The 25,118-nt window shown below is 32.5% G+C and overlaps 1 protein-coding gene across 1 annotated transcript; it reads left to right on the top strand.

Moving 5' to 3' along the window:
• Positions 1-16,033: 16,033 nt before the first annotated feature.
• Positions 16,034-24,352, top strand: Rpt4 (Regulatory particle triple-A ATPase 4). Its single transcript, XM_089709901.1, has 9 exons — positions 16,034-16,204; positions 16,388-16,507; positions 17,486-17,622; positions 18,647-18,745; positions 19,367-19,516; positions 20,700-20,823; positions 21,897-22,107; positions 23,214-23,379; positions 24,201-24,352. The coding sequence occupies exons 1-9, from the start codon at positions 16,120-16,122 to the stop codon at positions 24,276-24,278; spliced, it is 1,170 nt and encodes a 389-aa protein (XP_089566027.1). The 5' UTR covers positions 16,034-16,119; the 3' UTR covers positions 24,279-24,352.
• The last annotated feature ends 766 nt before the right edge of the window (positions 24,353-25,118 follow it).

Here is a 25,118-nt window from a genome sequence, read left to right as displayed (position 1 = left end):
TGACACGCGGCGCGCTCGCAGTACAGTGCGGCATGAGGTGCTTGTCCATGGCAAAATATTTGACATGCCGCACACAAAAGAAACGGTTTCTTTTCTATGCGTTGGTCCAATATTTTGCCATACGATTTTTAAACGAAATTGAGTCCTACTTCAAACTGTGATCACAAAAATATATTTGTCTCTTTTCTAGTCATTGATTAACATATAAAAAACCTCGCCGCACCACGGTGAAAACTGCGATTTTGGGCGCCGCACTGTGGTGTAGTCGCTGATGGCCCGATACTGGACATGCCGCAGTGAACGTGTTAAGATTTAAACTACAGGAACGACTCACGAGACATGCCATTTTTGAAAAGGGTTTGGTACCTTAAAATATTTGGACGTTGTAATAATTATAGAACATTAGTTATTTTAATGTTATAATGACTTATTGAACTTGTACTTTGTAGAGTATTGGGCAAATAAGTTTCACATCTATTTCACTGATCGATTTTGGAGTAGATAAGTGCCTTTAATCAGCCCTCTACGCTCTGACGATCTTTGCTTAACTTACTGCTATCAAGTTATTGATAAGGAATGCACTTTGCAATTGCTTCATCCGGAGGAGGCAACTTCTTGTTAACAAAATTATTAAATAAAATCACTGAACCCTGGATACTATCAGAGTGTTTCGATCTATAATAGTGATAAACCACCAACGTGATAGTAAGTTAGTTGGCAACGAGCTATCCAGTCAATAGCTAAAAAATCTCAGAACACCTGTACAAAACTTGACACTGGTAGAATCCGTCCTCGAGATCGAGAGTAGCCATTCAAGATGAGAAAGTCAGTCAGTCACACACGCATTGAATCAAAAAGTTATAATCCATACTAATATTATAAATGCGAAAGTAACTCTGTCTGTCTGTCTGTTACTCAATCACGCCTTAACTACTGAACCAATTTGCATGAAATTTGGTATAGAGATATTTTGATACCCGAGAAAGGACATAGGATAGGTTTTATCCCGGAAATCCTACGGGAACGGGATTTTCTTTGAAAACGCGGGCGAAGCCGCGGGCGGAAAGCTAGTTATTTATAGTTTAAAAAAACTAAAACAAACGCGCTTATACTCAGGAAATTATTGTATCGTCACCGACTTTTGATAAGTATACAAAAATTTGAATTAAATCTGACCGTTTAAAGTGGGTCAAAATCGAGTCTAGAATAGTCAGTTGACATACAATAATGGGTGAAGCTAATAAAAGCGTGTTAAGAAGTCAGTCAGTCGTCAGTCAGTAAATACATTAAACACACCAGGTACAGGCACATACAAACTAAGAGCTAGCGCACACGAGCAACTTTGTCTCCGCAACTATTTTGTCTCCGCAACTATTTTGTCTCTCCCACCTATGGGCTAGTATGAAAGTGCGCGCACGTAGCGACGCAACTCCCCATACAAATTGATGGGAGAGACAAAATAGTTGCGGAGACAAAGTTGCTCGTGCGCGCTGGCTCTAAGTATTCTTTACACGCGTTCATTAATATCACACATATGAAAGACTGAGTTACATTACAGAATTGATTGCCTCCGAGAGGCGTGAAACAATTTCGTCTTATTAACATAACTTTCCCAATGAAAATATATTATTCCCAACGGTACGTTGGATAATTTAATTTTCATATTTTCGCTAAGTTCGGATTAATTTCCTTAACTTATTTTTATGGCTCGGTTCTGCAGTGCGCGGCATATTTTCCGATAGAGTTTGTTCTGAACTTATTCATACCTTTTCGTGTTTTTAATGAAGTGGCGAAATAGCTGGTTAAAGGTGGATTTGAAGCAAAGGGTTGTAGGTTTGATTAATTAAAATATGAGATCATAAAGGATTTGATGATATATATAAAATATAATATCTATGTTTTATAGTACCTATATCTTTAACAATTGATAATATTTCCTTGTACCTTGAAACATTTTATACCGATTCGGAATAACCTCTGACAATCGGACGATTTGGAAAACCTTGTGTATTAGATGATTAACCTTATAATAACATATCTACATTTTCATTCATTAACGTTTTTGATCTAATAACAATTTTAACAAGATGCAGAATTAAATGCAGTAAGAAGCACTTATTATTTACCATCAATTCTAAATTCCTCTTCTTCCAAATTACACTACCTCAGATTTTCCTAGCTCTATCTCTTAAGATCATTGAATTAATGAATATTTCCTGAAACTAGGATCATAAATTGCATTGAAACGTCACGCTCAAGCAGTGTAAGGTCTTCATTGCTTTGAAAATTCTGGGAAAATCGTTGGCCTTTCAGTTATATCTACGTTAAAAATAGTTTATAAACCAAAAATGGACTTAGAATATCAGATTGAAAAGGATTTTATTTCACGAAGTGGGAAAAATTGTCATCTTAATATATATAAATCTCGTGTCACAATGTTTGTCCTCAATGGACTCCTAAACCACTTAACCGATTATAATAAAATTCGCACACCATATGCAGTTCGATCCAACTTGAGAGATAGGATAGTTTAAACATGTAGGTACCACGGGCGAAGCCGGGGCGGACCACTAGTTATAACATAAAAATAAATAATTATTATTTTCTGTCTGAGTTGTTTTATATGGCTGAAACGAAGTCCTTCCAGAAATGGTAAAATATGTCAATATATTTTCTTAGACTAAGAAGTAGTTCAAGGAAGAAAACATATGTTTAGCACTTGATAATGTCCTAATAACTTCAAAATATTTTCTTAACATAAAATACAGTCAGAATTTTTATATTCGAACCTTATTCCTTATATTATAAACACATTCAACACAAACAAACTATTTATAATATGTATTAGTATCCTATTCAACTTACAAAAGTAACTTATTTTTTTCTAAATTACCTGTCCCTTCCAGTACTCTATATCATTCTAGACATCAAAGATGACGTAGCACTCGTGCACAATGTTCCCATTCAGGGAGCACGCTCCGGCGGCGCGTTTATGAACTTTTTAATTTAAATTTTGGCACTTCATTTCGCCCGTTTGAGTTCTAACGCGCCACTGATCTATGTGACTGGATGTGACATGTGATTATGATATGTACCTAAAAGAGTTTTGTGTTTTCGAGTTTCTGGTCTGCTTTATATTATATAAATTTGTTTTGTTTAATGTCATAGCATAACTTTAGAAGAGAACCCGGTCCTGTTTTTATTTAAAAAGCTTGTTTAACGATTTTAGACATATTATCAAATTTCATATTTATTAACGACCGCCAGTAGCGATATAAATATTTATTTCTCTCTTCCTTAATTATTCTTGTGCCATTAAAAATATGTACACAATATTTTGTATATATACTCGTAGATCTGGTATAGATAAAGACTACTCTTTAAAAAATTCGTTTATTTATCTAGATATTGATTATATTACATTTCAGTGTTTCCTTTTATATGTACTTATTCTGTATCTTTATCTTTTATCTTTATTCTGGTCTCTTCACTCGCTCGTAGGCTACATCATCATCATCTTCATAGTTGACGATGAAACATTGACACCATTTTAAACCTTTAACAAATAAATAAATATCTAAATATAGTACTTTACATTCTGTTTCAAAACTTGATTTTTTATAAATATCATTATTTGTGTAATATAGTTGTGGAATTTTAATTATTATCTATTAGAAGTAAACTTTGAAATTAAGCTAATATGAAAAAAATATATAATTAAAACTTTGAATTCAAAACCTGGACTCATTTGGATTCGTCTCCGCACCGAATAGCAAAACAACCTTTTGCAACATTGAATATATTCAACAAATAATTAAAAGACCTATTTTTATACCTTACCTTTAACGCACAAGGGTAAGCAAGATAGGCAAGGTAATAAAACGGATGGGTAACAGCATAACTGTGGCACACAGACACAGAAGCACATTCAATTTTATTTGTGTTTTGTTGTTGTTTTAAATTGAATTATTTTTATCACATTTTTGTAAGTACTGATCGATCAATGTCACGCTTGACAGAAGTTTAAGAAAAGTAGAATAAAAAGAATTTCAAGAATTATAAAAAATACAAACAATTAACTAAGTAGGTTACGCGAAAAATTCTTATTTCTAAAGTCCCGTTCCTATTGGGGAATCTAAAAAAAGGATCAAGAGGCTATGGTATCTACTTTTCACGTAAAAATTAAAATTGAAAGCAACTTAACAAAATACTCTTAAAGAATATAAATTAGTTAGTTATCATCAAGAATATTTATTCTTCTCGACTCAGAAGAAGCGGAAAACATTGCTAGTTTTAAAAAAATGTGTGCGTGTACTAGTGTACACACGTAAGAAGTGAAACTTCTTAATGACCTTATTTTTCAAAAAATAATTTACTATATATGCAAATTTACAGAAATACGTCGAATCACGCGTGGTAGGTATAAGAAAAAGATGGCGCGTAACGAAAAAATGTTACACTAAATTTTTTTCCAACCCTGATAAAGAAGTTTCACTTCAATAAATGATTATCCAAAACCAGTAGCAAAAGTAGCCACGCATAAAAATAAGTTTTACGTTATAGTTCAACATTTTATAACAACCATAACATGTAAATAGAAGCGATAAATCCAGTTAATTACGTAAACCAGCCCGCGATATTATTATTTACAATTAGCCCGTATTGAAGTTAACGCGAATTCACTTAAGCATTAAGTTAGGAGTCAACTTCAACGGAAGTTAATAACTCGACAAATCAGAGCTTCAAGTTTTAATTAATTTAATATCACGATATTATTGCCGCGGTATTTAACGATTAATTCTGTACTGAATAATGCGGTATTAAGATTTCTGAACGTTTGTTAGAAAATAATGTTGGTATTGAGTGGGATTTCTGAACGTTTAGAATATGAATGATGAATTTGTGTCTGCTATTGAAATTGAGTTTCAATTTGGTTACGCAATTTGTTGAACAATTAGAGTAATTTAGAAATAAATACACAACCTAAGTTTGACATTTAAATTCAATAAATAATATCTTTTAGAGCTAGCGCGCACGAGCAACTTTGTCTCTGCAACTATTTTGTCTCTCCCATCAATTGTATGGGGAGTTGCGTCGCTACGTGCGCGCACTTTCATACTAGCCCATGGGTGGGAGAGACAAAATAGTTGCGGAGACAAAATAGTTGCAGAGACAAAGTTGTTCGTGCGCGCTAGCTCTTAATATTTGCTGTTTTATTTTATTAAACGAACGCAGTATAATAATTATTGTAAACATGTTTTCTGCATTGTTCATATTACACATAGGTTACTGAAGAAATTAATTAAGTACACTTTTCGGCACAATATAAAAAAGAAAACTTTAGATTGCACAATACTTTTTGCTAAGAAAGTGAAAAAATGTTTCCATTAAAATATAATACAAACCCCAAAGGATTTATAATAAGATTTTATTAACAAAAGTCTACACGCGAATCATTTCTGTTCGCTATGGGCACTTCCTCGTCTCTATGGCAAATACGCTATATTTTAATGAGCTTATATTGTTATATTTTTCTTCAATATAAAGCAGCCCTAAACTTTGGTAACATAAACACTTTTAACGGATTAAAATCATGATTTATTCAGACGCGTTTGACAAATAATATTATAGCCGCAGAAGTCACGATTAATTAACTTATTCATATTTGATAAAAATGGAAGAAAAATGTTATTTTTTTAAATCAAATGTACAAGCTTTCAAAACAAAACTAGCATAAAAACAACCACAAAAATTCTTTCTTTATTAAATTAAAAAACCCACAGTACGCAGTTGAAAAGACTGAAATTGACGTATATTAAACTATTGCAAAGTTGTACTTGTCAAATTTTGGCGCTATTCACTACAGACTGTGCCAAAGTTAATTTTGAACGAAACTTTTGGATTTCATTTCGCTTTGGGTCCGTTTTCATCATAAAAACTAGGTCGTGTTTACTTAGAACGTTCCTGATATACTCGTTATATTATAAATTTTAAGTGTTACGAGGCAGTAACATCATTTATTGGCATTTCTATTGTACACTAGCTGTGCCCGCGGTTTTACCCGCATTCCTCCGCTCCAATTGATCTTAGCGTGATATAGACTATAGCCTTCCTCATTTAATGGACTATCTAACAGTCAAATAATTTTCAAATCGGACCCGTGGTTCCTGAGATTATCGCGTTCAAACAAACCAACTCTTCAGCTTTATAATATTAGTAAGTATAGATATAGGTAGGTACTAAGATCCGAACAGATAACTAATCCCAAACTTATCTATAATAATATTATAGCCATAGTGGTAAAGTTTCTAACTCTGTATGTGTGGAGGTGAACTTTGGAAGTAGATCCGATCAGGAAAATTATTTCACTAATTCTATTCAGGAGTGGCATAAGGTATTTTTTATCACGGGCGAAGCCGGGTCAAGAGGCTAGTCAGTATTTTTTTTTTCATTTTGAAGATAAGTATAGGCTTTAGATTTTAAAAGCGATTTTACAAACAGGCAAAACAATAAATAATTAATTTTAATATCAAGTTTAATTCATCCTCTTTATTTTTCTTTTTCTTCTCTTGCTGTCTTTTGACATTTGGCGTCTTCATTTTGTATCTATATAACATAGCGATTGATCATCAAAATTTTACATAGTTTCTGCAAAACTTTTTTATGTAATTAAATAATTACTAAAAATATTAAATATTTCGTATTAGGTACCTCAAAATTTTTCACATGTGTTGTTTATTACCATTACTAGTAAGTCCGTTTGTGTCTTGTATACCATGTTTTGATTGTTGTATGGACTATATTTTGTCAGACGAAGAACCGGGAAAATCGGATTGTTATATACCAGAAAAGAAAAGAACAAACAGCACGCAATAAAGATTCCTATGATAGTTTGAAATAGAGTCTAGAATCGGAACTCATTTGAACTGTGAATGAGGAATAATCTCGTCTAAATTTCATCATAAGAAATAAACATAGTAATTTTTAATACATCTGAACAATATTTACTTTTATACACTTAACTAAGCGTAAAAAAAATACAAGAGCGAAGAAAAAAAGCAATTTAATTCAAATAAAATGATAGTGTAATTCCAGCACAAAATAAATTAAAGATCTAGATTTAAATTGAAACCTAAAAAGCTAGAAAATAGAGAATTTAATTTGAACATAAAAAGCAAAGAAGCATTGAGAGATTTAAAAGAATTGTACTACCAAGTACAGAGAATTAGCATACCTATGATTGATGATTGTCCAAACATTTAAAGATTTAAAAAAGGTAATTGCACCAAGTAAGAAAGATAATTAGCATATTATTGATTGATATTATCCTAAAAAAGGTTATTATAAAATACAAATGTGTCTAAGTCCATGTGTAATAATGAGCTGTCCGTTTTTAATGAGTATATTTGTCGGTTGTCTGCCGTTGTTTTGTCCTGGCGTTTTAAACTGCTGCTATGTGGAAGATGATGGTGCACCACCTTATGAAAAACGAGTGTAAATAAAGTGTGTTTGACTTTCTATTTTTCGTTTTATTGTATTACTAGTGGTCCGCCCTGGCTTCGCCCGTGGTACCTACATGTTTAAACTATCCTATCTCTCAAGTTGGATCGAACTGCACATGGTGTGCGAATTTTATTATAATCGGTTGAGTGGTTTAGGAGTCCATTGAGGACAAACATTGTGACACGAGATTTATATACATATGTATACAGGGTGTCCCACTATTGGTATACTAAGCGCGAAGGGACTTGTAGTTTTGCATACACTGATCACGTAAAAAATACTTAAACAACAAAATTACGTCAAAAATTTATTGCTATATTTTTCCTGAAAATTCATGTTTTCTTCTCTAGCTTCGCGCAGCCGGCATATACCGCTTCTCTAATGTGAGCATTTTGTCTATGAAAACATAATCTTAAACAATAGCTCACGTGCTGGTGGCAAAGTTGGGCGGGTTGCTTGTTATGGGTGTATATATACATAGAGTTTTAAGAATTCATCTATTTGAAAAAAAATGCGTCTGGGATTTTATAAGTATTTTTTACGTACTCAGCGTATGCAAAACTATAACCTCCTTTGAGCTTAGTATACCAACAGTGGGACACCCTGTATATTAAGATTATGTACCAAATTTTTATAAGTACCATAAGATGCAGTTAGATTTTTATACTATGACGATGATTTTTATACTAGAAACTTTTTTATTTACGTCCTTGCATGTCCTTACTCTTCATTTGAATGTAGATAGTTGAAACTTAATTGTTTCAATGTGTGAGGACAAATAATTATTGAACCACTTTATATGTGTGCGCGCGTCGATTCTACTGCAAACTTTGACACTCGCGCACTGATTTGTCAACTAATCGGGCGATCAGTTCAGGTGCCTAGCATTGTATGGCGGGGAGAGCGCGCTATGTACGGAATGACACGTCCGTTCTGTCGTGCATCGCGTCATTTATGCACTAGTTGGCCAACTGGTCCTGTCGTTCGGGCATGGACGGGACTGGAGGACTGAACGACCAATGAGGCAGACCAATTTGTGTGTATTGCGTCTATACACGTACTTTGAATGTGAGCGTAAACACAGTGGAGGGGCGTTCATTTTTAGATTAGACAATCTCTACCACTGATTGGGAATTGCTCTTTTTGTCAAAATGTATTGAACATTTTTATCAGCACTTAAACCAGTTTTTTACACATTTGAAATATCAATTCTTGATCCTCGTAACGTTTAAGTTACAAGGAATATCAATCTTGATATTATTATTTTTAAATGAACAACCAGTTGTCTTATAATAAACTAGCGGTCCGCCCCGGCTTCGCCCGTGGTACATATTTCGCAATAAAAGGTAGCCTATCTTATTCTTTCTCAGTGTCTAAAGATTATCTGTGCCAAATTTCATCAATCGGTCCAGAAGTTTATGCGTGAAAAACATACATACATACATACAAACCTTTCCTCTTTAGAATAGTATAGATAGTATAGATAAAAATATTCCTCCTGCAGCTTTACAACAAATAGAGTTAAATTCTTATAACCCTTAGCGTGTTTTCGACACTAATTCGTACCCACTTTAGGTTCTACACGTGACAACTCTTTCAAACTTAAAGTTACATCGTAAACGTAGCAGTTATGTTCTAGGTGCTAAAGTTTTATAGCTCAAGCAGAAGTGTTGTGGATTATATGATACTTTTATAACGTTACTTTATAAATTCTTTGTGATAGTGGGATAAGCATTTACTAGAATGTTGCTAATGTATTTTTGTTTCTAAGGAAAGCAATTGATTAAAAATAACCTTTAGGATGCATAATCGCATGCCTTTGCGAATAGCTTCAAAAATCTAACCTTGGAAAGTTCATGCTATCTTTTCATGCTTTCAATGCATTCAATAATGTTCATCACCATCACCTTATCTTTACTTTTATATACAAAAGAATAATCAGGTTTCAGTAATGCAATTTATAACAAAATGAAAATGCATTCTAACTATTTACTGAGTATAAAAGACGTAATTTATCTCCATTACAACGATCTTGAGCAACCTTTTCACGCAAGCTCATAAAACATTCAAATACCCGCATACAATACGCCTACGTATTCTAAATCCAATTACGATTTAAACTTTAAACACAATTCAAAAAGCAAATAACATATGCCCTTTGAAAGCAGTATCTTTAATAGTTCATCTGGTTATACACTCGCTTTGTATCAAAGAGAATCCTTATAACCTACAAGAACAGACTGCACAAATATTGCTCTTTAAAATTTTACAATGCATTCTGTTCGTTTATGCTTCAGGTAAATTGCATATCCGTGTGTATAGAATAATATTTTATTCTTATATTCAATACACGGCACACCACGCTGAGATTGCCAGATGTATTATGGAAGAGATTGCCATGTACATAAATTGATGTGAGCATGTTATAGATTGCACTGTTTCTGGAAAAATATTACGTGTACATAGTAGAATAATAGATAGTAAATAGCATCATTTATAAAGTTCACTTGTATTGTGAGAAACTGAATTGTACTGAAAAGGTAGAAAGTACCTAGACTATGTAAACTAAAGGCCCATGTTGAAAAAGTTATGGGTCATTTGAACCACCAGGTGACCTATCTAGAACGATATGAAGCACTATGCCGTCACTTGTAAGGTGTCCAACTGACTGCAGATGAGAATTCCAAAGTACAGGTAGAGATTTTTTCCCCTTATCTCCATGATTTTTGTACGGCGTTGCGGAATAATGGATTAAAAGCAGTATAGAAATAGTATGACACCAGTAATTGTATTCTCTTTGTATGACACAGATGCCGTACCTTTGTAAGTACCGTTGTAAGTATACGATTTATATAAACACGCATGCATCTTAATTACATTTCACACATTGAAATCTTTTTAGCATCGCTATTTCTTTCAGTAATAAACAATAATTTCATTAAAATCCGGTAAATTATGTAATGAAATCGGTTCATTAGTTTTTATTTAATAGAGCTATAAACATTACATTCATACAATCTTTTGAGAATTCAATAAGGATTATAATATTTCAATTCTACATAAATAAATAAATATTTCAGGACAATTTTCACACACGGCACGATCTGATCCCATACTAAGCTTTTCGCTTGTGTTATGGAAACCAGATGGCTGATAAACATGCATATTATATAATTTAAATAAATTAACTAATTAAAAGGTAGTTAATACATTTTCTTTACCCTAATGATGACATAGATAATAGTTATAGCATATTTAGTACCTACAACATGAATACTAGTTGAAATTCCATGTACACTAAAGTGGTCCAACACAACACTAAGCAAATGTTTGCATTGACTAAGTTAACCTGCTTGTAAATCTATGCACGAACATTACTAAAAGGCAAGAAGACATAGCCACTATTGTGAAGACAAACGTCTAGGAAGGGAAACCATGGAATTTAAAATGTTTTTCATAACTACCTTCATCTATGAAAATATATGAAGGTAGTCTAAAAAAATATTTCAAACAGTGAATCCTACTTATTTTAAATGCAAAAGTTTGTATGTTTGTTTGTTACTCCTTCACACAAAAACTGCCGACCCGATTTTCATGAAATTTGGCACACACATAACTTATATACATAGGTTACTGGGATTAACATGTCAGAAGAGTTTTTATCCCGAAAATCCCACGGGAACGGAAACTATGCGTGTTTTCCTTTGACTACACAAGCGAAGCTGCGGGCGAAAAGCTAGTGTAGTCATAAAAGCTAATTGAATCACGGGAAGAAAGTATGTTACATTGTTATGAAAATACAAGTAAACTTCTATTTATTTACTTACTAGCATTCCGCACGCGGTTTCGCCCGTTTTCTCTAAAACCTTATAAATTATAGGTATACAAATATACTAAACCTTCCACTTGAATCACTCTATCTATTAAAAAAACCGTATCAAAATCCGTTGCGTCGTTTTAAAGGGGCAGAGAAAGTGACTTTGTTTTATACTATGTAGTGATTTATTGGTACTGCATATATCCAATAAAATAAAATAGGATACATACATGTAAATAAATATGCATAAGGAGATCCATAGAACGCTTATTCGAAACATTGGATATCTCTACGCTCACCCTATCCATTGTACTATGAATACAATCGTAACGTATTACATATTTGTAAAGTCGAACGCAGTCAAATATTTTTAATACTTTTGTAACTCACTCGTGATTCAGGGAACAGTCTGCATTCCTATTTTCATATAGAATTTTACAAAATCAATATAAGATATTATGTGTTCTTAACAAAAATCCGCAGCCAATCTGAACAAGCATTCGTTTTCTTTTCATAATTCGTAGTGAAGAATCATGCAAAGAACTGAAATTTTTACGCTTAATTCTTTTGACAATGTTGGTTAAAAATTCCAAAACGCATCAACAAAGAAGGCAACACAACTAGTCCATTACTGTAACTACAAATTCTATTTGTATTAAACTTTAGCTCTGTCCAAACTACAAAAACTGCAGCGCAAAATGTTTAACAGAATCTACTAGACCTTATTTAAACTTTCATAAAACTTTTCCCGCGGTTTCTTAGCAAGGATATAAGCAGTAATGGGGTGTTCAGTGGAGAATTTTCAACGTAACTGCGGAGGTAATAAAAATAAGCAATTTGTGTACGGACAGCATTCTCGTCCTGCCAAGACTCTTGCTTTGTGGATTTTAATTCATAACACTGATTTTATGACGGTAAGTAAAAAGGACTTTCTAAAAATACGAAGCAACGAATTAAAGAAAGTAGGAACGCATTTATATTATACAATTATTCATAATCGACGAATTATTGAATCGGTTCTAAATGTTAAAAATATGTAATAACAATTAATAGTGCTTCTAGAAGAAGTCTAATTGAATAAATTAATTTCAGAGTTTGAGTTTATTTCAAAAATTACTTACCTACTTGATAAATTTCGATTTACATATTTTTTTGTTTTTCTGTATCGGGTTCCAGCAATTTGATACATTCTTGATTTTTTGAAGTGAAAACTTCTTTAGCGGCGTTGGGTATAAAATCTTAAACTCGCGTCAGGACACGTGACCTGATCGAAAAAGCGTAAGACGGATGGATATCAAACATGCTCAACGTTAATAATCAAGTTTTCACTTCTGCCGGCACTCCCGGAGTGCAACCCGTCTTTTTTTTATTATTATCCGAAAGCTCAAGAAAAGATACGCTTTAAATACTTGCTTCTTCATCTTAAAATTATACTTAAAACCAAGTATATCGAAGAGAGAGTCCTTAAAAAGAAAATTTAAACTGAAATGCAGTTGGTAATAAAAGAAACGATACATTACCGTCACAGACTAGTTAACTATGTAGATAAATACTTGTAGCTACTGTATTATTCTTTAAATAACTGTTCTGTCTAATCTGTGAAAATATATTTTACTTAAGGAAAACCGTGGTCCGTTGTGCTTTAACATTTATATACATAATATATAAATTGGTGTAATTTGCTGGAAACGTGTTCCTCTTACTGTAGTATCTATTTTAACCTGTTGTTTTAATAACTATGTCCCCGCCCCCCGGATTAGTTATTTGTGATGATAATTATTATATCTAAACTAGCTTTCCGCCTGCGGCTTCGCCCGCGTTTTAAAAAAAAACCCGCATAGTTCCCGTTCCCGTGGGATTTCTGGGATAAAACCTAGCCTATGTCACTCAGAAATGATGTAGCTTTCCAACAGTGAAAGAATTTTTCAAATCTGCCAAGTAGTTTCGGAGCCTATTCAATTCATACAAACAAACAAACAAACAAAAAATCAAACCTTTCCTCTTTATAACATTTGTATAGATGTATAGATGTATAGATAAGATAATGTTATTAAGATTTTTATGAAAATGACATCTAAATAAAATGTTATGAACTCAAAAGCTACTCGATGATTCTTAAAATTATTTTACCATTCGAAAGCTAGATCTTAACTAAGCGATTTTTAAACATAACTGCATAATATTAATATTATCACAGACTAATAATAATATACTACGTATACAAATATTATGTGGTAACTACGATTCCCAAGATCTAACTTTCAAATAAATTTTCTGAAGCGATGACAAATGGATAAATAGTAGAGTTCTAAAACATAAAACATTTCTCTTTGAAATAATAGCAGAGTAAATTACAGTAAAACGAATAAAAGGTTAAAATACATTTTCATATTTTCCTTTAGAATCTTGTAATCGTTTAAGGTTTATAACCGTTAAATATTCAATACCTTTATAATACTTTGAAATTTATCTATAAGCATAGTATTAAAAGCAACATAATGCGAAATTGTAATGAATAAAACTTTGCAGACGCAACAAAACTTTCTAGATGTGTTATTATTTTACTTTATGCCTAAACAATGAACTGGAAGGCCGTTTGAAAGAAACCCTTTATGAAGTATTATTATTTTTGTTTCAGTCTCTATAACATAGATATAATACACTGGTTCATTATTATTAAAATGATTGTTCTAAAACTTAAAATTTCGGGTATAATGAATTTAAAAAATATAATTGTAACTACACGCTTTTTGAAAATTTAGAATAAAAAAGAAAGTAGGTACCTACGTAGGTACTTACCTAATATGACTTCATGTAGTTATACCTATAGAGTTCACAATAATCCATTTTTGTTAAAACCTCATAATATGTCTAAAAGGTCTTGTAAAAGCAACAAAGAAACAACTAAACGACGATGTTATCAACAAAAATAAATTTTTATACAAAAGATTAATTTCGAATATCTTTCGCGATAAAACTCCCGTATCTACTGTCTTTTGTTTAAAAACACCAATTTTGATTAATTTATGTTTCAAAGTATCTTGAGAATAGATGAAAAGTAATTGTTCTTTTAGTTTTACAATACTCGTATTTTAAAGGAAGATAAAAATCTCCTCTCGGAGGCGTCGTTGACCTCTTAATTTTCTCAGTACATTATACAGTTATCACGGTTTTATTATAATATCTATATAATATACATTTAGGTAACAACTGATAACCATGACATTCCTTTACTAAGACATACATTAATCTAGTTAAAAAAACAGTGAGAAAGTATATGTATATTCTTAGGTACCGGTAAGTACCTATTTGAAGTCAGTTATGAAAGAGCCATTTTAAAAATTTTACTCATTGCATTAAGTACGATCTTATATTTTTTATTATTGAATTCTTAAGAAACTACCTACATACACAACAAACGTTACATAGTACATACATACCACGGTATGTACTACATACCGTCTTTATAATTCATTCGCAATTTTTACCCAAACTCTATTACCTACTAGTTTAGTATCCTAAATTTGATTTAAAATTTTTAAACATCGTCAGCCGTTTTTGGTCCATTTCATCAACTAATATAACATGAGATTAGAGTTTATTGAAGTCACATAAAACTAGGGTTGCCACCGAATTCATTTTTTTAAGAATGCAGAATGTTCATACAATATTATCAAAGTTTGGAATAGTAACTTAGTACTTAGTTACTTAACTTAGTTTTACTTAGTAATTAGTAAGAAAATAAAAACACCATCGTAACAATCGAATATATAGCGTAGGTAGGTACCTACTTATATTAAATGATTAAGGCTTTTATTAAACATCCATTATCAATCATATCAAATAAATAATTAATGAAAATGTTCGTGTGTGCACTTTGTTTCAATTAGCGTGTAGGTACATAGTAATTACTTATTACATTGAAAAGTCTATCGTATTTTATTCGTAGTTTTGCCAAATTAGTAAAAAGCGACAACCCTTCGTAAAAGTGACGATCCAAACTAGTTTTAAATTACTAGTAATATTTTAGAGTTATGATCAATAAAAATCGATGAAGTGCAAATTGCTTCCATGCCATTTTTAAATGGAACGAGGAGCATTGATACTACAAACTTAAAAGCTAAAATCCTGAAAAAATTTAGGTATGTAGCTTCAAAAAATATTTAGGTAGGTAGTTACTAGTTATTACGTACATACGGACATATTATATTAAATTGGTATTTTTTACTGTTATTTAAATAAGTAGGTAGGTACCGATCGATCGGTGGTAAATGGTATAAATTCAAAAGTGCTTCTAGAAGAAGTCTAATTGAATAAATAAATATTTGAGTTTGAGTCGAGTTTTAGTTACACAGTTAAATTGCCCACTGTAGTTTATAAAATAAATAATAGAGTTTAATTCTTTGAAATTGATGATACCGATTAGTTAAATATGTAATACGATACAGTGCCATCTGTTATCCGATAGCGGAAACTAACAAACTAAAGTTACCTTTGCGTATTACTAGATGGCGCTGTAAAAGTTGGTTGAATCAACAATAAATAAGAAAACCCAATAAAAATACCTTTTATTATAACGCCAGTCTAGTTTTTTAATAATAAGAATATGATATTTCAATCAATATTTTATGAACCTACTTAGTTATATTTTATTACATCATCTGTACAATATTTATATATCTATCAAACTTATGTCAATTGGAAATTGGAATTTGGAACGTCAAGACAAATCTCAAATATCATTTCGCTGGCGTTGAGCTAGCATTTATTAGAGATAAAGTTAATAAATACTATAAAAAATGGACTCAATAAGAGAAAAAGCGTTTCAGGATTACCGTAAGAAGCTCATGGAGCACAAAGAAGTTGAATCCAGGCTCAAAGACAGTAAGTATTCCTAATTTAATTTTCGATTTCTGCCGAATCATCCAACTTTTTTGTTCATAGATTTTGTTTACACCTAAGTTTTTATTGATAAATTATTAAAATACTTCACTATTTTCGGCTATTTATGAGAGTAGGGTTTAATTATATTTTATATTTCATAATTATGAATTTGATTATTTTTAGTGAGAGAACAGCTGAAGGACCTTACAAAACAGTACGATAAGAGTGAAAATGATTTAAAAGCTTTACAAAGTGTTGGTCAGATTGTTGGCGAAGTTTTGAAACAGCTTACTGAAGAGAAATGTAAGTATATCCACATCAATTTAAACATGACAATACCAACAAAGGGATAGTTTTAACACTTTATCTTTCAAAGGTGTGATTTCTGTTTGTTAGTCATCATCTATAACTCTTAAGGAACAAACTCGCATTTAACTTTGACATTATGTATTAAGTATTTTCTATATATTTATCTTGAAGTTAATACAAATACATATAAAACTTTTGCATAATAAGCCCTTTCTGGTTATCTTTTCATATCACTAGTCATCGGATTATATGCACTAACAAAATGCCAAAATATGCATGCAAATATGCACTAAAAAAGGCTGAAATATGCACTAAAAACGACTGATATGCCTAAAATATGCACAATACAAAATCAAAAAACCTTTATTATTTTTATATATTTTAATCAAAGATTGTACAAAAACAGTGAAATTTTCTTGAAATTAAGTATAGTTTTTGTGCCAATATACAATTAAGCATTTTTACCAAATTTTCGAGCGTAAAATTTGTGAGGTTGTCACCCGCGAGCCCAGTGTTGCCACCTTAGACCTTTCCGGGCTAAATCTAGCCCTTTTTTGGAAATCAACCCGTGTTTTAAGTTTTTAGCCCCAAAAGGCTTATCTAGCCCTATTTTGAATGGCTCAAAATTTACTTAAAATTGAGCCCATTTTGTAATTTTTTGCCATTTTACCATGCCAAAATAGGGTTTGTTTACTCGCCAAGCATTCTGATTGGCTAATAAAGGTTAGTCGACCAATCAAAACTCCCGCTACTTATCGAAATATGCACGATTGGGGAAAAAGGCTAAAATATGCACTAACGCCGTAATTAGAGAGTTTTATGCATTTGCATATGCAAATATGCAAATGCATATAATCCGATGTCTACATATCACATTATGAAATTTATTAATAATACTTTATATAAGAACAATATTTCTTCAACAAGCATTATAAATTACTATTATTTAAATATTCTTCTGTTACTTTACAGTCATAGTAAAAGCGACAAACGGTCCACGATATGTAGTTGGCTGCAGGCGTCAACTCGACAAGAACAAGCTTAAGGGTGGTACAAGAGTTGCCTTGGATATGACCACATTGACCATCATGAGACATTTACCGAGAGAGGTTAGTGCTTTATAGTTAACTAGCGGTCCGCCCCGGCTTCGCCCGTGGTACATATTTCGCAATAAAAGGTAGCCTATGTTCTTTCTCAGGGTCTAAAGATTGTCTGTGCCAAATTTCATTAAAATCGGTTGAGAGGTTTATGCGTGAAAACCATACATACATACATACATACTTACATAATTACAAACCTTTCCTCTTTATATAATATTAGTATTAGTATTAGTATTAGTATTAGTATTAGTATAGATAAGTAGTACACTTATGTCTTTTATGTTGAGGAATATGTATTTTGAATTTTATAAGAAAATTGTTTTTATTGTGCTCAGTGTTATTACATCTATTTTTGCTGTTATTACTTTAGAAAATTCTAGAAAACTATAAGTTTAGTTATTTTCTTTCTTCCATTTCTCATAAATTTTAAATTTAATTTTTCTTTGTGTTTCTTTGGATAAAAATGATATAATATTATAGACATAATTTTCATAAGTAACAATACTCAAATATTGTTAACAAAAGCAATAGATACCCCGAACACATGATTTTTTGAACTACCCTCTTTATCCTTAACTTGCTTAAACTACAGTGAACAGTTGATAAATTTATAGGTTGAAATTAAATGTTTCGTTAATTTGAAGAAAAAGACTTTATTTATTTATTTATTTATTTATAGATGCACGAACAGTAACTCAATTTGTAACATTATATAAGTAATCGTACATAAAGTCTTAATCTAAATTGGCTACTAATTATAGGTACATACAGCATTACTTGAGAATTGGATTGAATTTAGTATTTAATCTAAATAATTATACACAGAAAAAAAATGTCAGATATAGAGCAATGTGAAAACAATATTGTCAATAATAACTATAGGAATTCAATAACATTTTCACAGGAATTCAATAACATTGTCCATAGACTAATTAAATTTGTTTTATATTAATTGTTTATACATTTACATATTTTATGTAGCACCTAGCCCATATTCATAATTTCATGATAAGAAATAATATGTTATTGACAGGTTGATCCTCTAGTATACAATATGAGCCATGAAGACCCAGGAGATGTTACTTATTCGGCCATCGGAGGTCTTCAAGAGCAGATCAGACAATTGAGAGAGGTATGGTTTTGATGTGACAACGTCTTATAATTCGATAGAGCCGGTTGCACGCACGAAAAAAACATGACTCATGCCGCGTTACCTCGCTCTGAGGCGTTCCATGTAAGGCTTGAAGTGCAAGCGAGAGCGCGGAACGAGCGACAAAGAAGCACAATCGGATGTTGTCACGTTCAACTATCGTCAGTAAACTGACTTTACAGACAACCAATTTTTTTTATTTTGAAAATGTATTGGTTAAGATAATTATTATGAATATACTTCGAAATATTAATGTCAATGCAGGTGTGATACCAATCAAGTAACAGCTTTTTACTCTTGCTATAATATATTTTTTATAAAGTAGTTTTTTTTACCTTTATTGTAATAGAGAGTTTGTCAAAACAATTTGTTTTAAAATTATTATCAAACTAAATTTACAAAAAAAATAGCACTTACTATTAGCTACTTTACCCAGCTTCACCTGTGTTACAAGAATTTTTACAAGTAGTAAATTGAATCAAACAAACAGTAGCGTCTTTCCTTCATATAATATTGGAAAAATCTTTCCTATCTACAATAGACTTTTATATTATTACTAATTCTCGTTCTATTATTACTAATATAACATTTCGACATTTTCAGGTGATTGAACTACCTCTAATGAACCCGGAACTCTTTGTGCGAGTTGGTATCACTCCGCCCAAGGGCTGCTTGCTATACGGGCCTCCGGGCACAGGCAAGACCCTGCTAGCTAGGGCTGTCGCTTCACAGTTGGACGCTAACTTCTTGAAGGTAATTTGTTTATTGAATAATTATTATTGACGACTGGCCGGTTGGCTTGGTTGGTAGTGGCCCTGCCTTCAAAGCCAGAGGTCGTGGGTTCGATTCCCACCCGGGGCAAATATTTGTGTGATGAACGTAGATGTTTGCTCTGTGTCTGGGTGTTAATTATCTATATAAGTATTTATTTCAAATTATATATGTATGTTTATCAGCCATCTGGTTTCCATAACACAAGCGAAAGCTTAGTATGGGATCAGATCGTGCCGTGTGTGAAAATTGTCCCGAAATATTTATTTATTTATTTTATTATTAAAAAATAATGTTTGAACATTTTTATTAAAGCTATACTTAACAAGAATTTTGGTGTCTGTTGTTTTTTCATTGAAGGAGCGTTTTCAGTCTTTCAGAGTGATATTATGTGAAATGTGAAAGCTTAGTACTTGTATATTATTAGAAAAATTTACAACTAGCTGTTGCCCGCAGCTTTGCTCTCGTCGCAAAAATAATTAACATTTTGTTAATAGTGCGCGATATACCCAGAATAAGGAATTGATAAATTTCCATTTATCTACACTGTAAAAAAACCTATATTATTGTCATAAACCGTTCTATGAGAATTGCGATATGAAATATGGACAAACACACTTTCGCGTTTATCCATACTAATATTATAAATGCGAAAGTAACTCCGTCTGTCTATCTGTTACTCAATCACGCCTGAACTACTGAACCAATTTTCATGAAATTTGGTATAGAGATATTTTGATACCCGAGAAAGGACATAGGCTACTTTTTATCGGGAAAATGACGCAATCCCGGAAATCCCACGGGAACGGGAACTATGCGGGTTTTTCTTTGAATGCGCGGGCGAAGCCGCGGGCGGAAACGTATTATTATATAATTATAATTTTTTTTTTTTTTAATCTCCTCTAAACCTGCAATCTGCCGTATTAAGCATTAAGCTGGTGGTTAAAAGTTTTAATGTTGGCATGCATGGCAAACGCCCAGTGGCGTCTCCATATAATATTTTCTATGATCATGGTGAGTCTGATTCTACGGTTGAAGGAGGTCTTGTGGAGCTCTCCGTTTTATGCGCTTAAAAGTGCGAGTGGGTATAATTATAATATCATATGACGACAGAAAAACGTTTTTATAATTTTATATAATCAATTATTTTTAATGTTTATTCCAGGTGGTATCATCAGCCATTGTTGACAAGTACATCGGAGAATCGGCCAGACTGATTCGTGAAATGTTCAACTACGCTCGCGATCATCAGCCTTGTATCATTTTCATGGATGAAATCGATGCTATTGGTATGTTTGGTTTTAAATATAATCAGATGGCATAGAGTCTGGTCAGCCAAAGCTGAACCCAGTGTTTTTTGTAGCGGCCACACTATGGAATGTCATCATGGCGTTTCTGCGTAGTTAGTTGTCAGTTTTGTTGAAAACGGTTCAAATCATTTACTTTAATAAATAATGATTTAAAATCCTGCTGTGTTGTGTACCTAATGTACCTATATACTATGATCACCTTTATGAATATCAAAAGTATCAAAATGTTTTTTTCCTACTAAAGCCGAAGTTACCAGATCCATATTTTTTAAATTTGCCGCCCTTTACTGGATTCAGCTTTGGCTGGCCAGACTATATGATAAGTGTGTATTGAAATAGAAATCAAGGGAAAATATGTTAATAATTTATTTCATCTCAATTTCTTGGTCTGCTTTTTTATATTTCTTGCCGTTGCCATTTCTGTAAAAAACTACAAATTTAGTGAAGTATTGACGTCGTGTTTGATTTTGCGCGATTATTATAATTTTAAATATTAAACACTTGTACTGAATCTTAAATTTATAAATAGCAATTTCTATGGGTCCGGGTTATGTTATAATTAATAATAATCATTCACACTAGAAAAGATACTTATTATTTAATGCAAGAAATATATTTTGACTAGCTGTGCCCTGAGGTTTCACCCGCATTGCTCCGCTCCTGTTGGTCTTAGCGTGATAATAGCCCATTCATCTTCCTCGATGAATGTGCTATCTAACACCGAAAGAATTTTTCAAATCGGACCAGTAGTTCCTGAGATTAGCGTGTTCAAGCAAACAAACTTCAGCTTTATAAAATTAGTATAAGTATACATTACGTATTTTTATAATAAGTTATATTTGAACTATAAACTACTAGTGGTCCGCCCCGGCTTCGCCCGTGGTACCTACATGTTTTAACTATGCTATCTCTCAAGTTGGATCGAACTGCACATGGTGTGCGAATTTATTATAATCGGTTAAGTGGTTTAGGAGTCCATTGAGGACAAACATTGTGACACGAGATTTATTTATATTAAGATTAAAAACTTAATCTCTATCCTTTATTTGCAGGTGGCCGTCGTTTCTCCGAAGGCACAAGCGCAGACAGAGAGATCCAACGCACCCTCATGGAGTTACTCAACCAAATGGACGGTTTCGATTCACTCGGTCAAGTGAAAATCATAATGGCCACCAACCGACCCGATACATTGGACCCGGCTCTGCTCAGACCGGGCAGGTTGGACAGAAAGATTGAGATTCCGCTGCCCAATGAACAGGCCAGGTTAGATTTTGTATCTATTTATTAATATACGGTAAAAACTTTGTAGGATACCCCCTTTTTGAGGAAAAAATCAAAGCAAAATGGTCTAATTTTAAGTTTTTATATGGAAGGCGTGCAGAATGGTAATTATCCTTAAAAATAGTACACAAAAAACACATTATATCATTAATTTAGATTTTGTATTGATTTCTATGGATTTGGGGCAAAAACTTTGTAGTATAAGTACCCCCTTTTAGAGGAAAAAATCAAGGCGAACACTTCTAAGGAAATGAATGGTAATGATCATTAGACATATTGCAAAAAATTCATTTAATCATTAAAATAAATTAAGTTTTAGGGAAATTTCGCATACCGCAAAGTATGAAATTTTTCACACTTATAGTATACATATAATATAGAGGGTTGTGAAATGATATATTTTTAAAGTAATACAATAAATCAATTACACATACCAACATTTTACACATTATTATATACTGTTTTGTTCATGGTTATGAATGTTATGATCAAATTTCGGCCACTGGGCTAGTTATAAAATTTTGAGCAATTTGATTTTATAGATCACCCATATGATATCTTCTTATATATAAAAATGAATCGCAAAATGTGTTGGTAAGCGCATAACTCGAGAACGGCTGAACCGATTTCGATAATTCTTTTTTTATTATATTCCTTGAAGTACGAGGATGGTTCTTATGTAGAGAAAACGTAAACATGTACCACGGGCGAAGCCGGGGCGGACTGCTAGTACTCTATAATATCTAACATAATTTCGCTCCGTATATTTGGTCGTTTGGAAGAAATTGCCACATAGAGACACTGCCAATTGTTTTAATCACTTACTAATTTGGTTAATCTATTTTTATTGCAAAAATTATCCAGAAATAAATAGTATAATTATACATTTTGTTGAAGTGAAACTTCTTTATCGGGGTTGGACAAAAATTTAGTGTAACATTTTTGCGTTACGCCGTACGCGTGACATTTTTGCGTTACGCCATACTCGTGACATTTTTAAGGTCATAAAGAAGTTTCACTTCTTACGTGTGTACTCTAGTACACGCATACATTTTTTTTGTATTAATAAATTATAATTTCTATTACAGATTGGAAATTCTGAAAATCCACGCGGCACCAATAGCCAAGCACGGTGAGATGGACTACGAGGCGGTTGTCAAATTATCGGACACTTTTAATGGCGCCGATTTAAGGAATGTCTGCACGGAGGCCGGCCTGTTCGCTATTAGAGCCGAGAGGGAGTATATTATACAGGTATGGCGGAAATAAAACAAAATGGGTACTTACAACCATTTAATTGGTGATTGAAAAAAAGTGGGTTATGGAAAAAAATGTGTGCGTGTACTAGTGTACACACGTAAGTGAAACTTCTTTAAGTGACCTTATTTTTTCAAAAAATAATTTACTCTATGCAACTTTACAGAAATACGTCGAATCACGCGTGGTAGGGATAAGAAAGAGATGGCGCGTAACGAAAAAATGTTACACTAATTTTTTTTCCAACCCAGATAAAGAAGTTTCACTTCAATAAAACATAAAATGGCGGATCATTTTTACATAATATTTTGTAGTATGATCAATTATGCTTTTCATAATCTGAAGAGTTTGTTTGTTTGAACGTGCTAATCTCGGGAACTACTGGTCCGATTTGAAATATTCTTTCGGTGTAAGATAGCCCATTCATCGAGGAAGGCTATAGGCTATATATCATCACGCTACGACCAACAGGAGCGGAGCACTGCGGGTAAAACCGCGGGGCACAGCTAGTTTATTATACATATATCTACACTAATATTATAAAGAGGAAAACTTTGTTTGTTTGTTTGATTGTAATGAATAGGCTCATAAACTACTGGACCGATTTTAAAAATTCTTTCACCATGCGAAAGCTACATTATCCACGGGTAATATAGGCTATATATCATCATGCTAAGACCAACAGGAGCGGTGTAATGCGGGTGAAACCGCGCGGCACAGCTAGTAACTAATAATATTCACTTAAAATAAAAATCGAGACTTTTCTAATTATTTTTACACAAAAATGAAATACCTATAATATTTTTTCCCATTTTCAGGAGGATCTCATGAAGGCAGTGCGTAAAGTGGCCGACAATAAGAAACTCGAAAGCAAGCTGGATTACAAGCCTGTTTAAATATTGCTTTTATTTTATACACCACAATTTAATACGATTATACTTTCTATGTTAATAAATACTTACTAGGTTAATTTTTGTTTGATTTTTTACCCGTTCTTTTTCTTTGTATAATGTTGTATTCAAATGAATACAATGACGAAAATTTAAAATGCGAAAATTCGCATATTAAATAGTCAATTAGATTTATTCAATCATATTATGAAATATGAAATTATATTATATTTATAGTTATCAAATAATTATAACTTACTAGCGGTCCGCCCCGGCTTCGCCCGTGGTACATAATATTTACGTTTTCTCTACATAAGAACCATCCTCGTACTTCAAGGAATATAATAAAAAAAGAATTATCGAAATCGGTTCAGCCGTTTCGAGTTATGCGCTTACCAACACATTTTGCGATTCATTTTTATATAAGAAGATTATATAGATATGGATTAACTTTGATATATTGGCACAGAATTAAAATCGTCAAATTATTACGTCAATTTTATTAAATTGATGAAAATTATTTACATTACAAAAATGGTGGTCCACAAAGTCGGAATTTATTTTTATTTTCCGACAATTGCCGGGGTAAATTTGGTCATTTGATATTGTACGGCATCTGTGTAAAGCGCGTCACACACGGTGAAGATACTATAATATTTTATCTTAAGATACTGTTATATTTTATATTACAATATCTTAACGCATCCGGTATCAGCGTTCGGACCATCATTTTTCTTTTTGTCATTGCGTACTAAGACCCCTGTAGAACTGCCATCCTATTACAAATGACGCGAAATTTTGTGGGTCACTTGTAACAGGATGGCGGTTCTACAGGAGTCCGCAACG

This window comes from Colias philodice, chromosome 23 (assembly GCF_061535455.1).
Source record: "Colias philodice isolate Cphi_HAF_F1 chromosome 23, ilColPhil1 Martin Lab GWU primary, whole genome shotgun sequence".
Taxonomy (NCBI): Eukaryota; Metazoa; Arthropoda; class Insecta; order Lepidoptera; family Pieridae; genus Colias; species Colias philodice.
The sequence above is the reverse complement of the archived record's forward strand: the minus strand, read 5'-3'. Positions and strand labels throughout refer to the sequence as shown.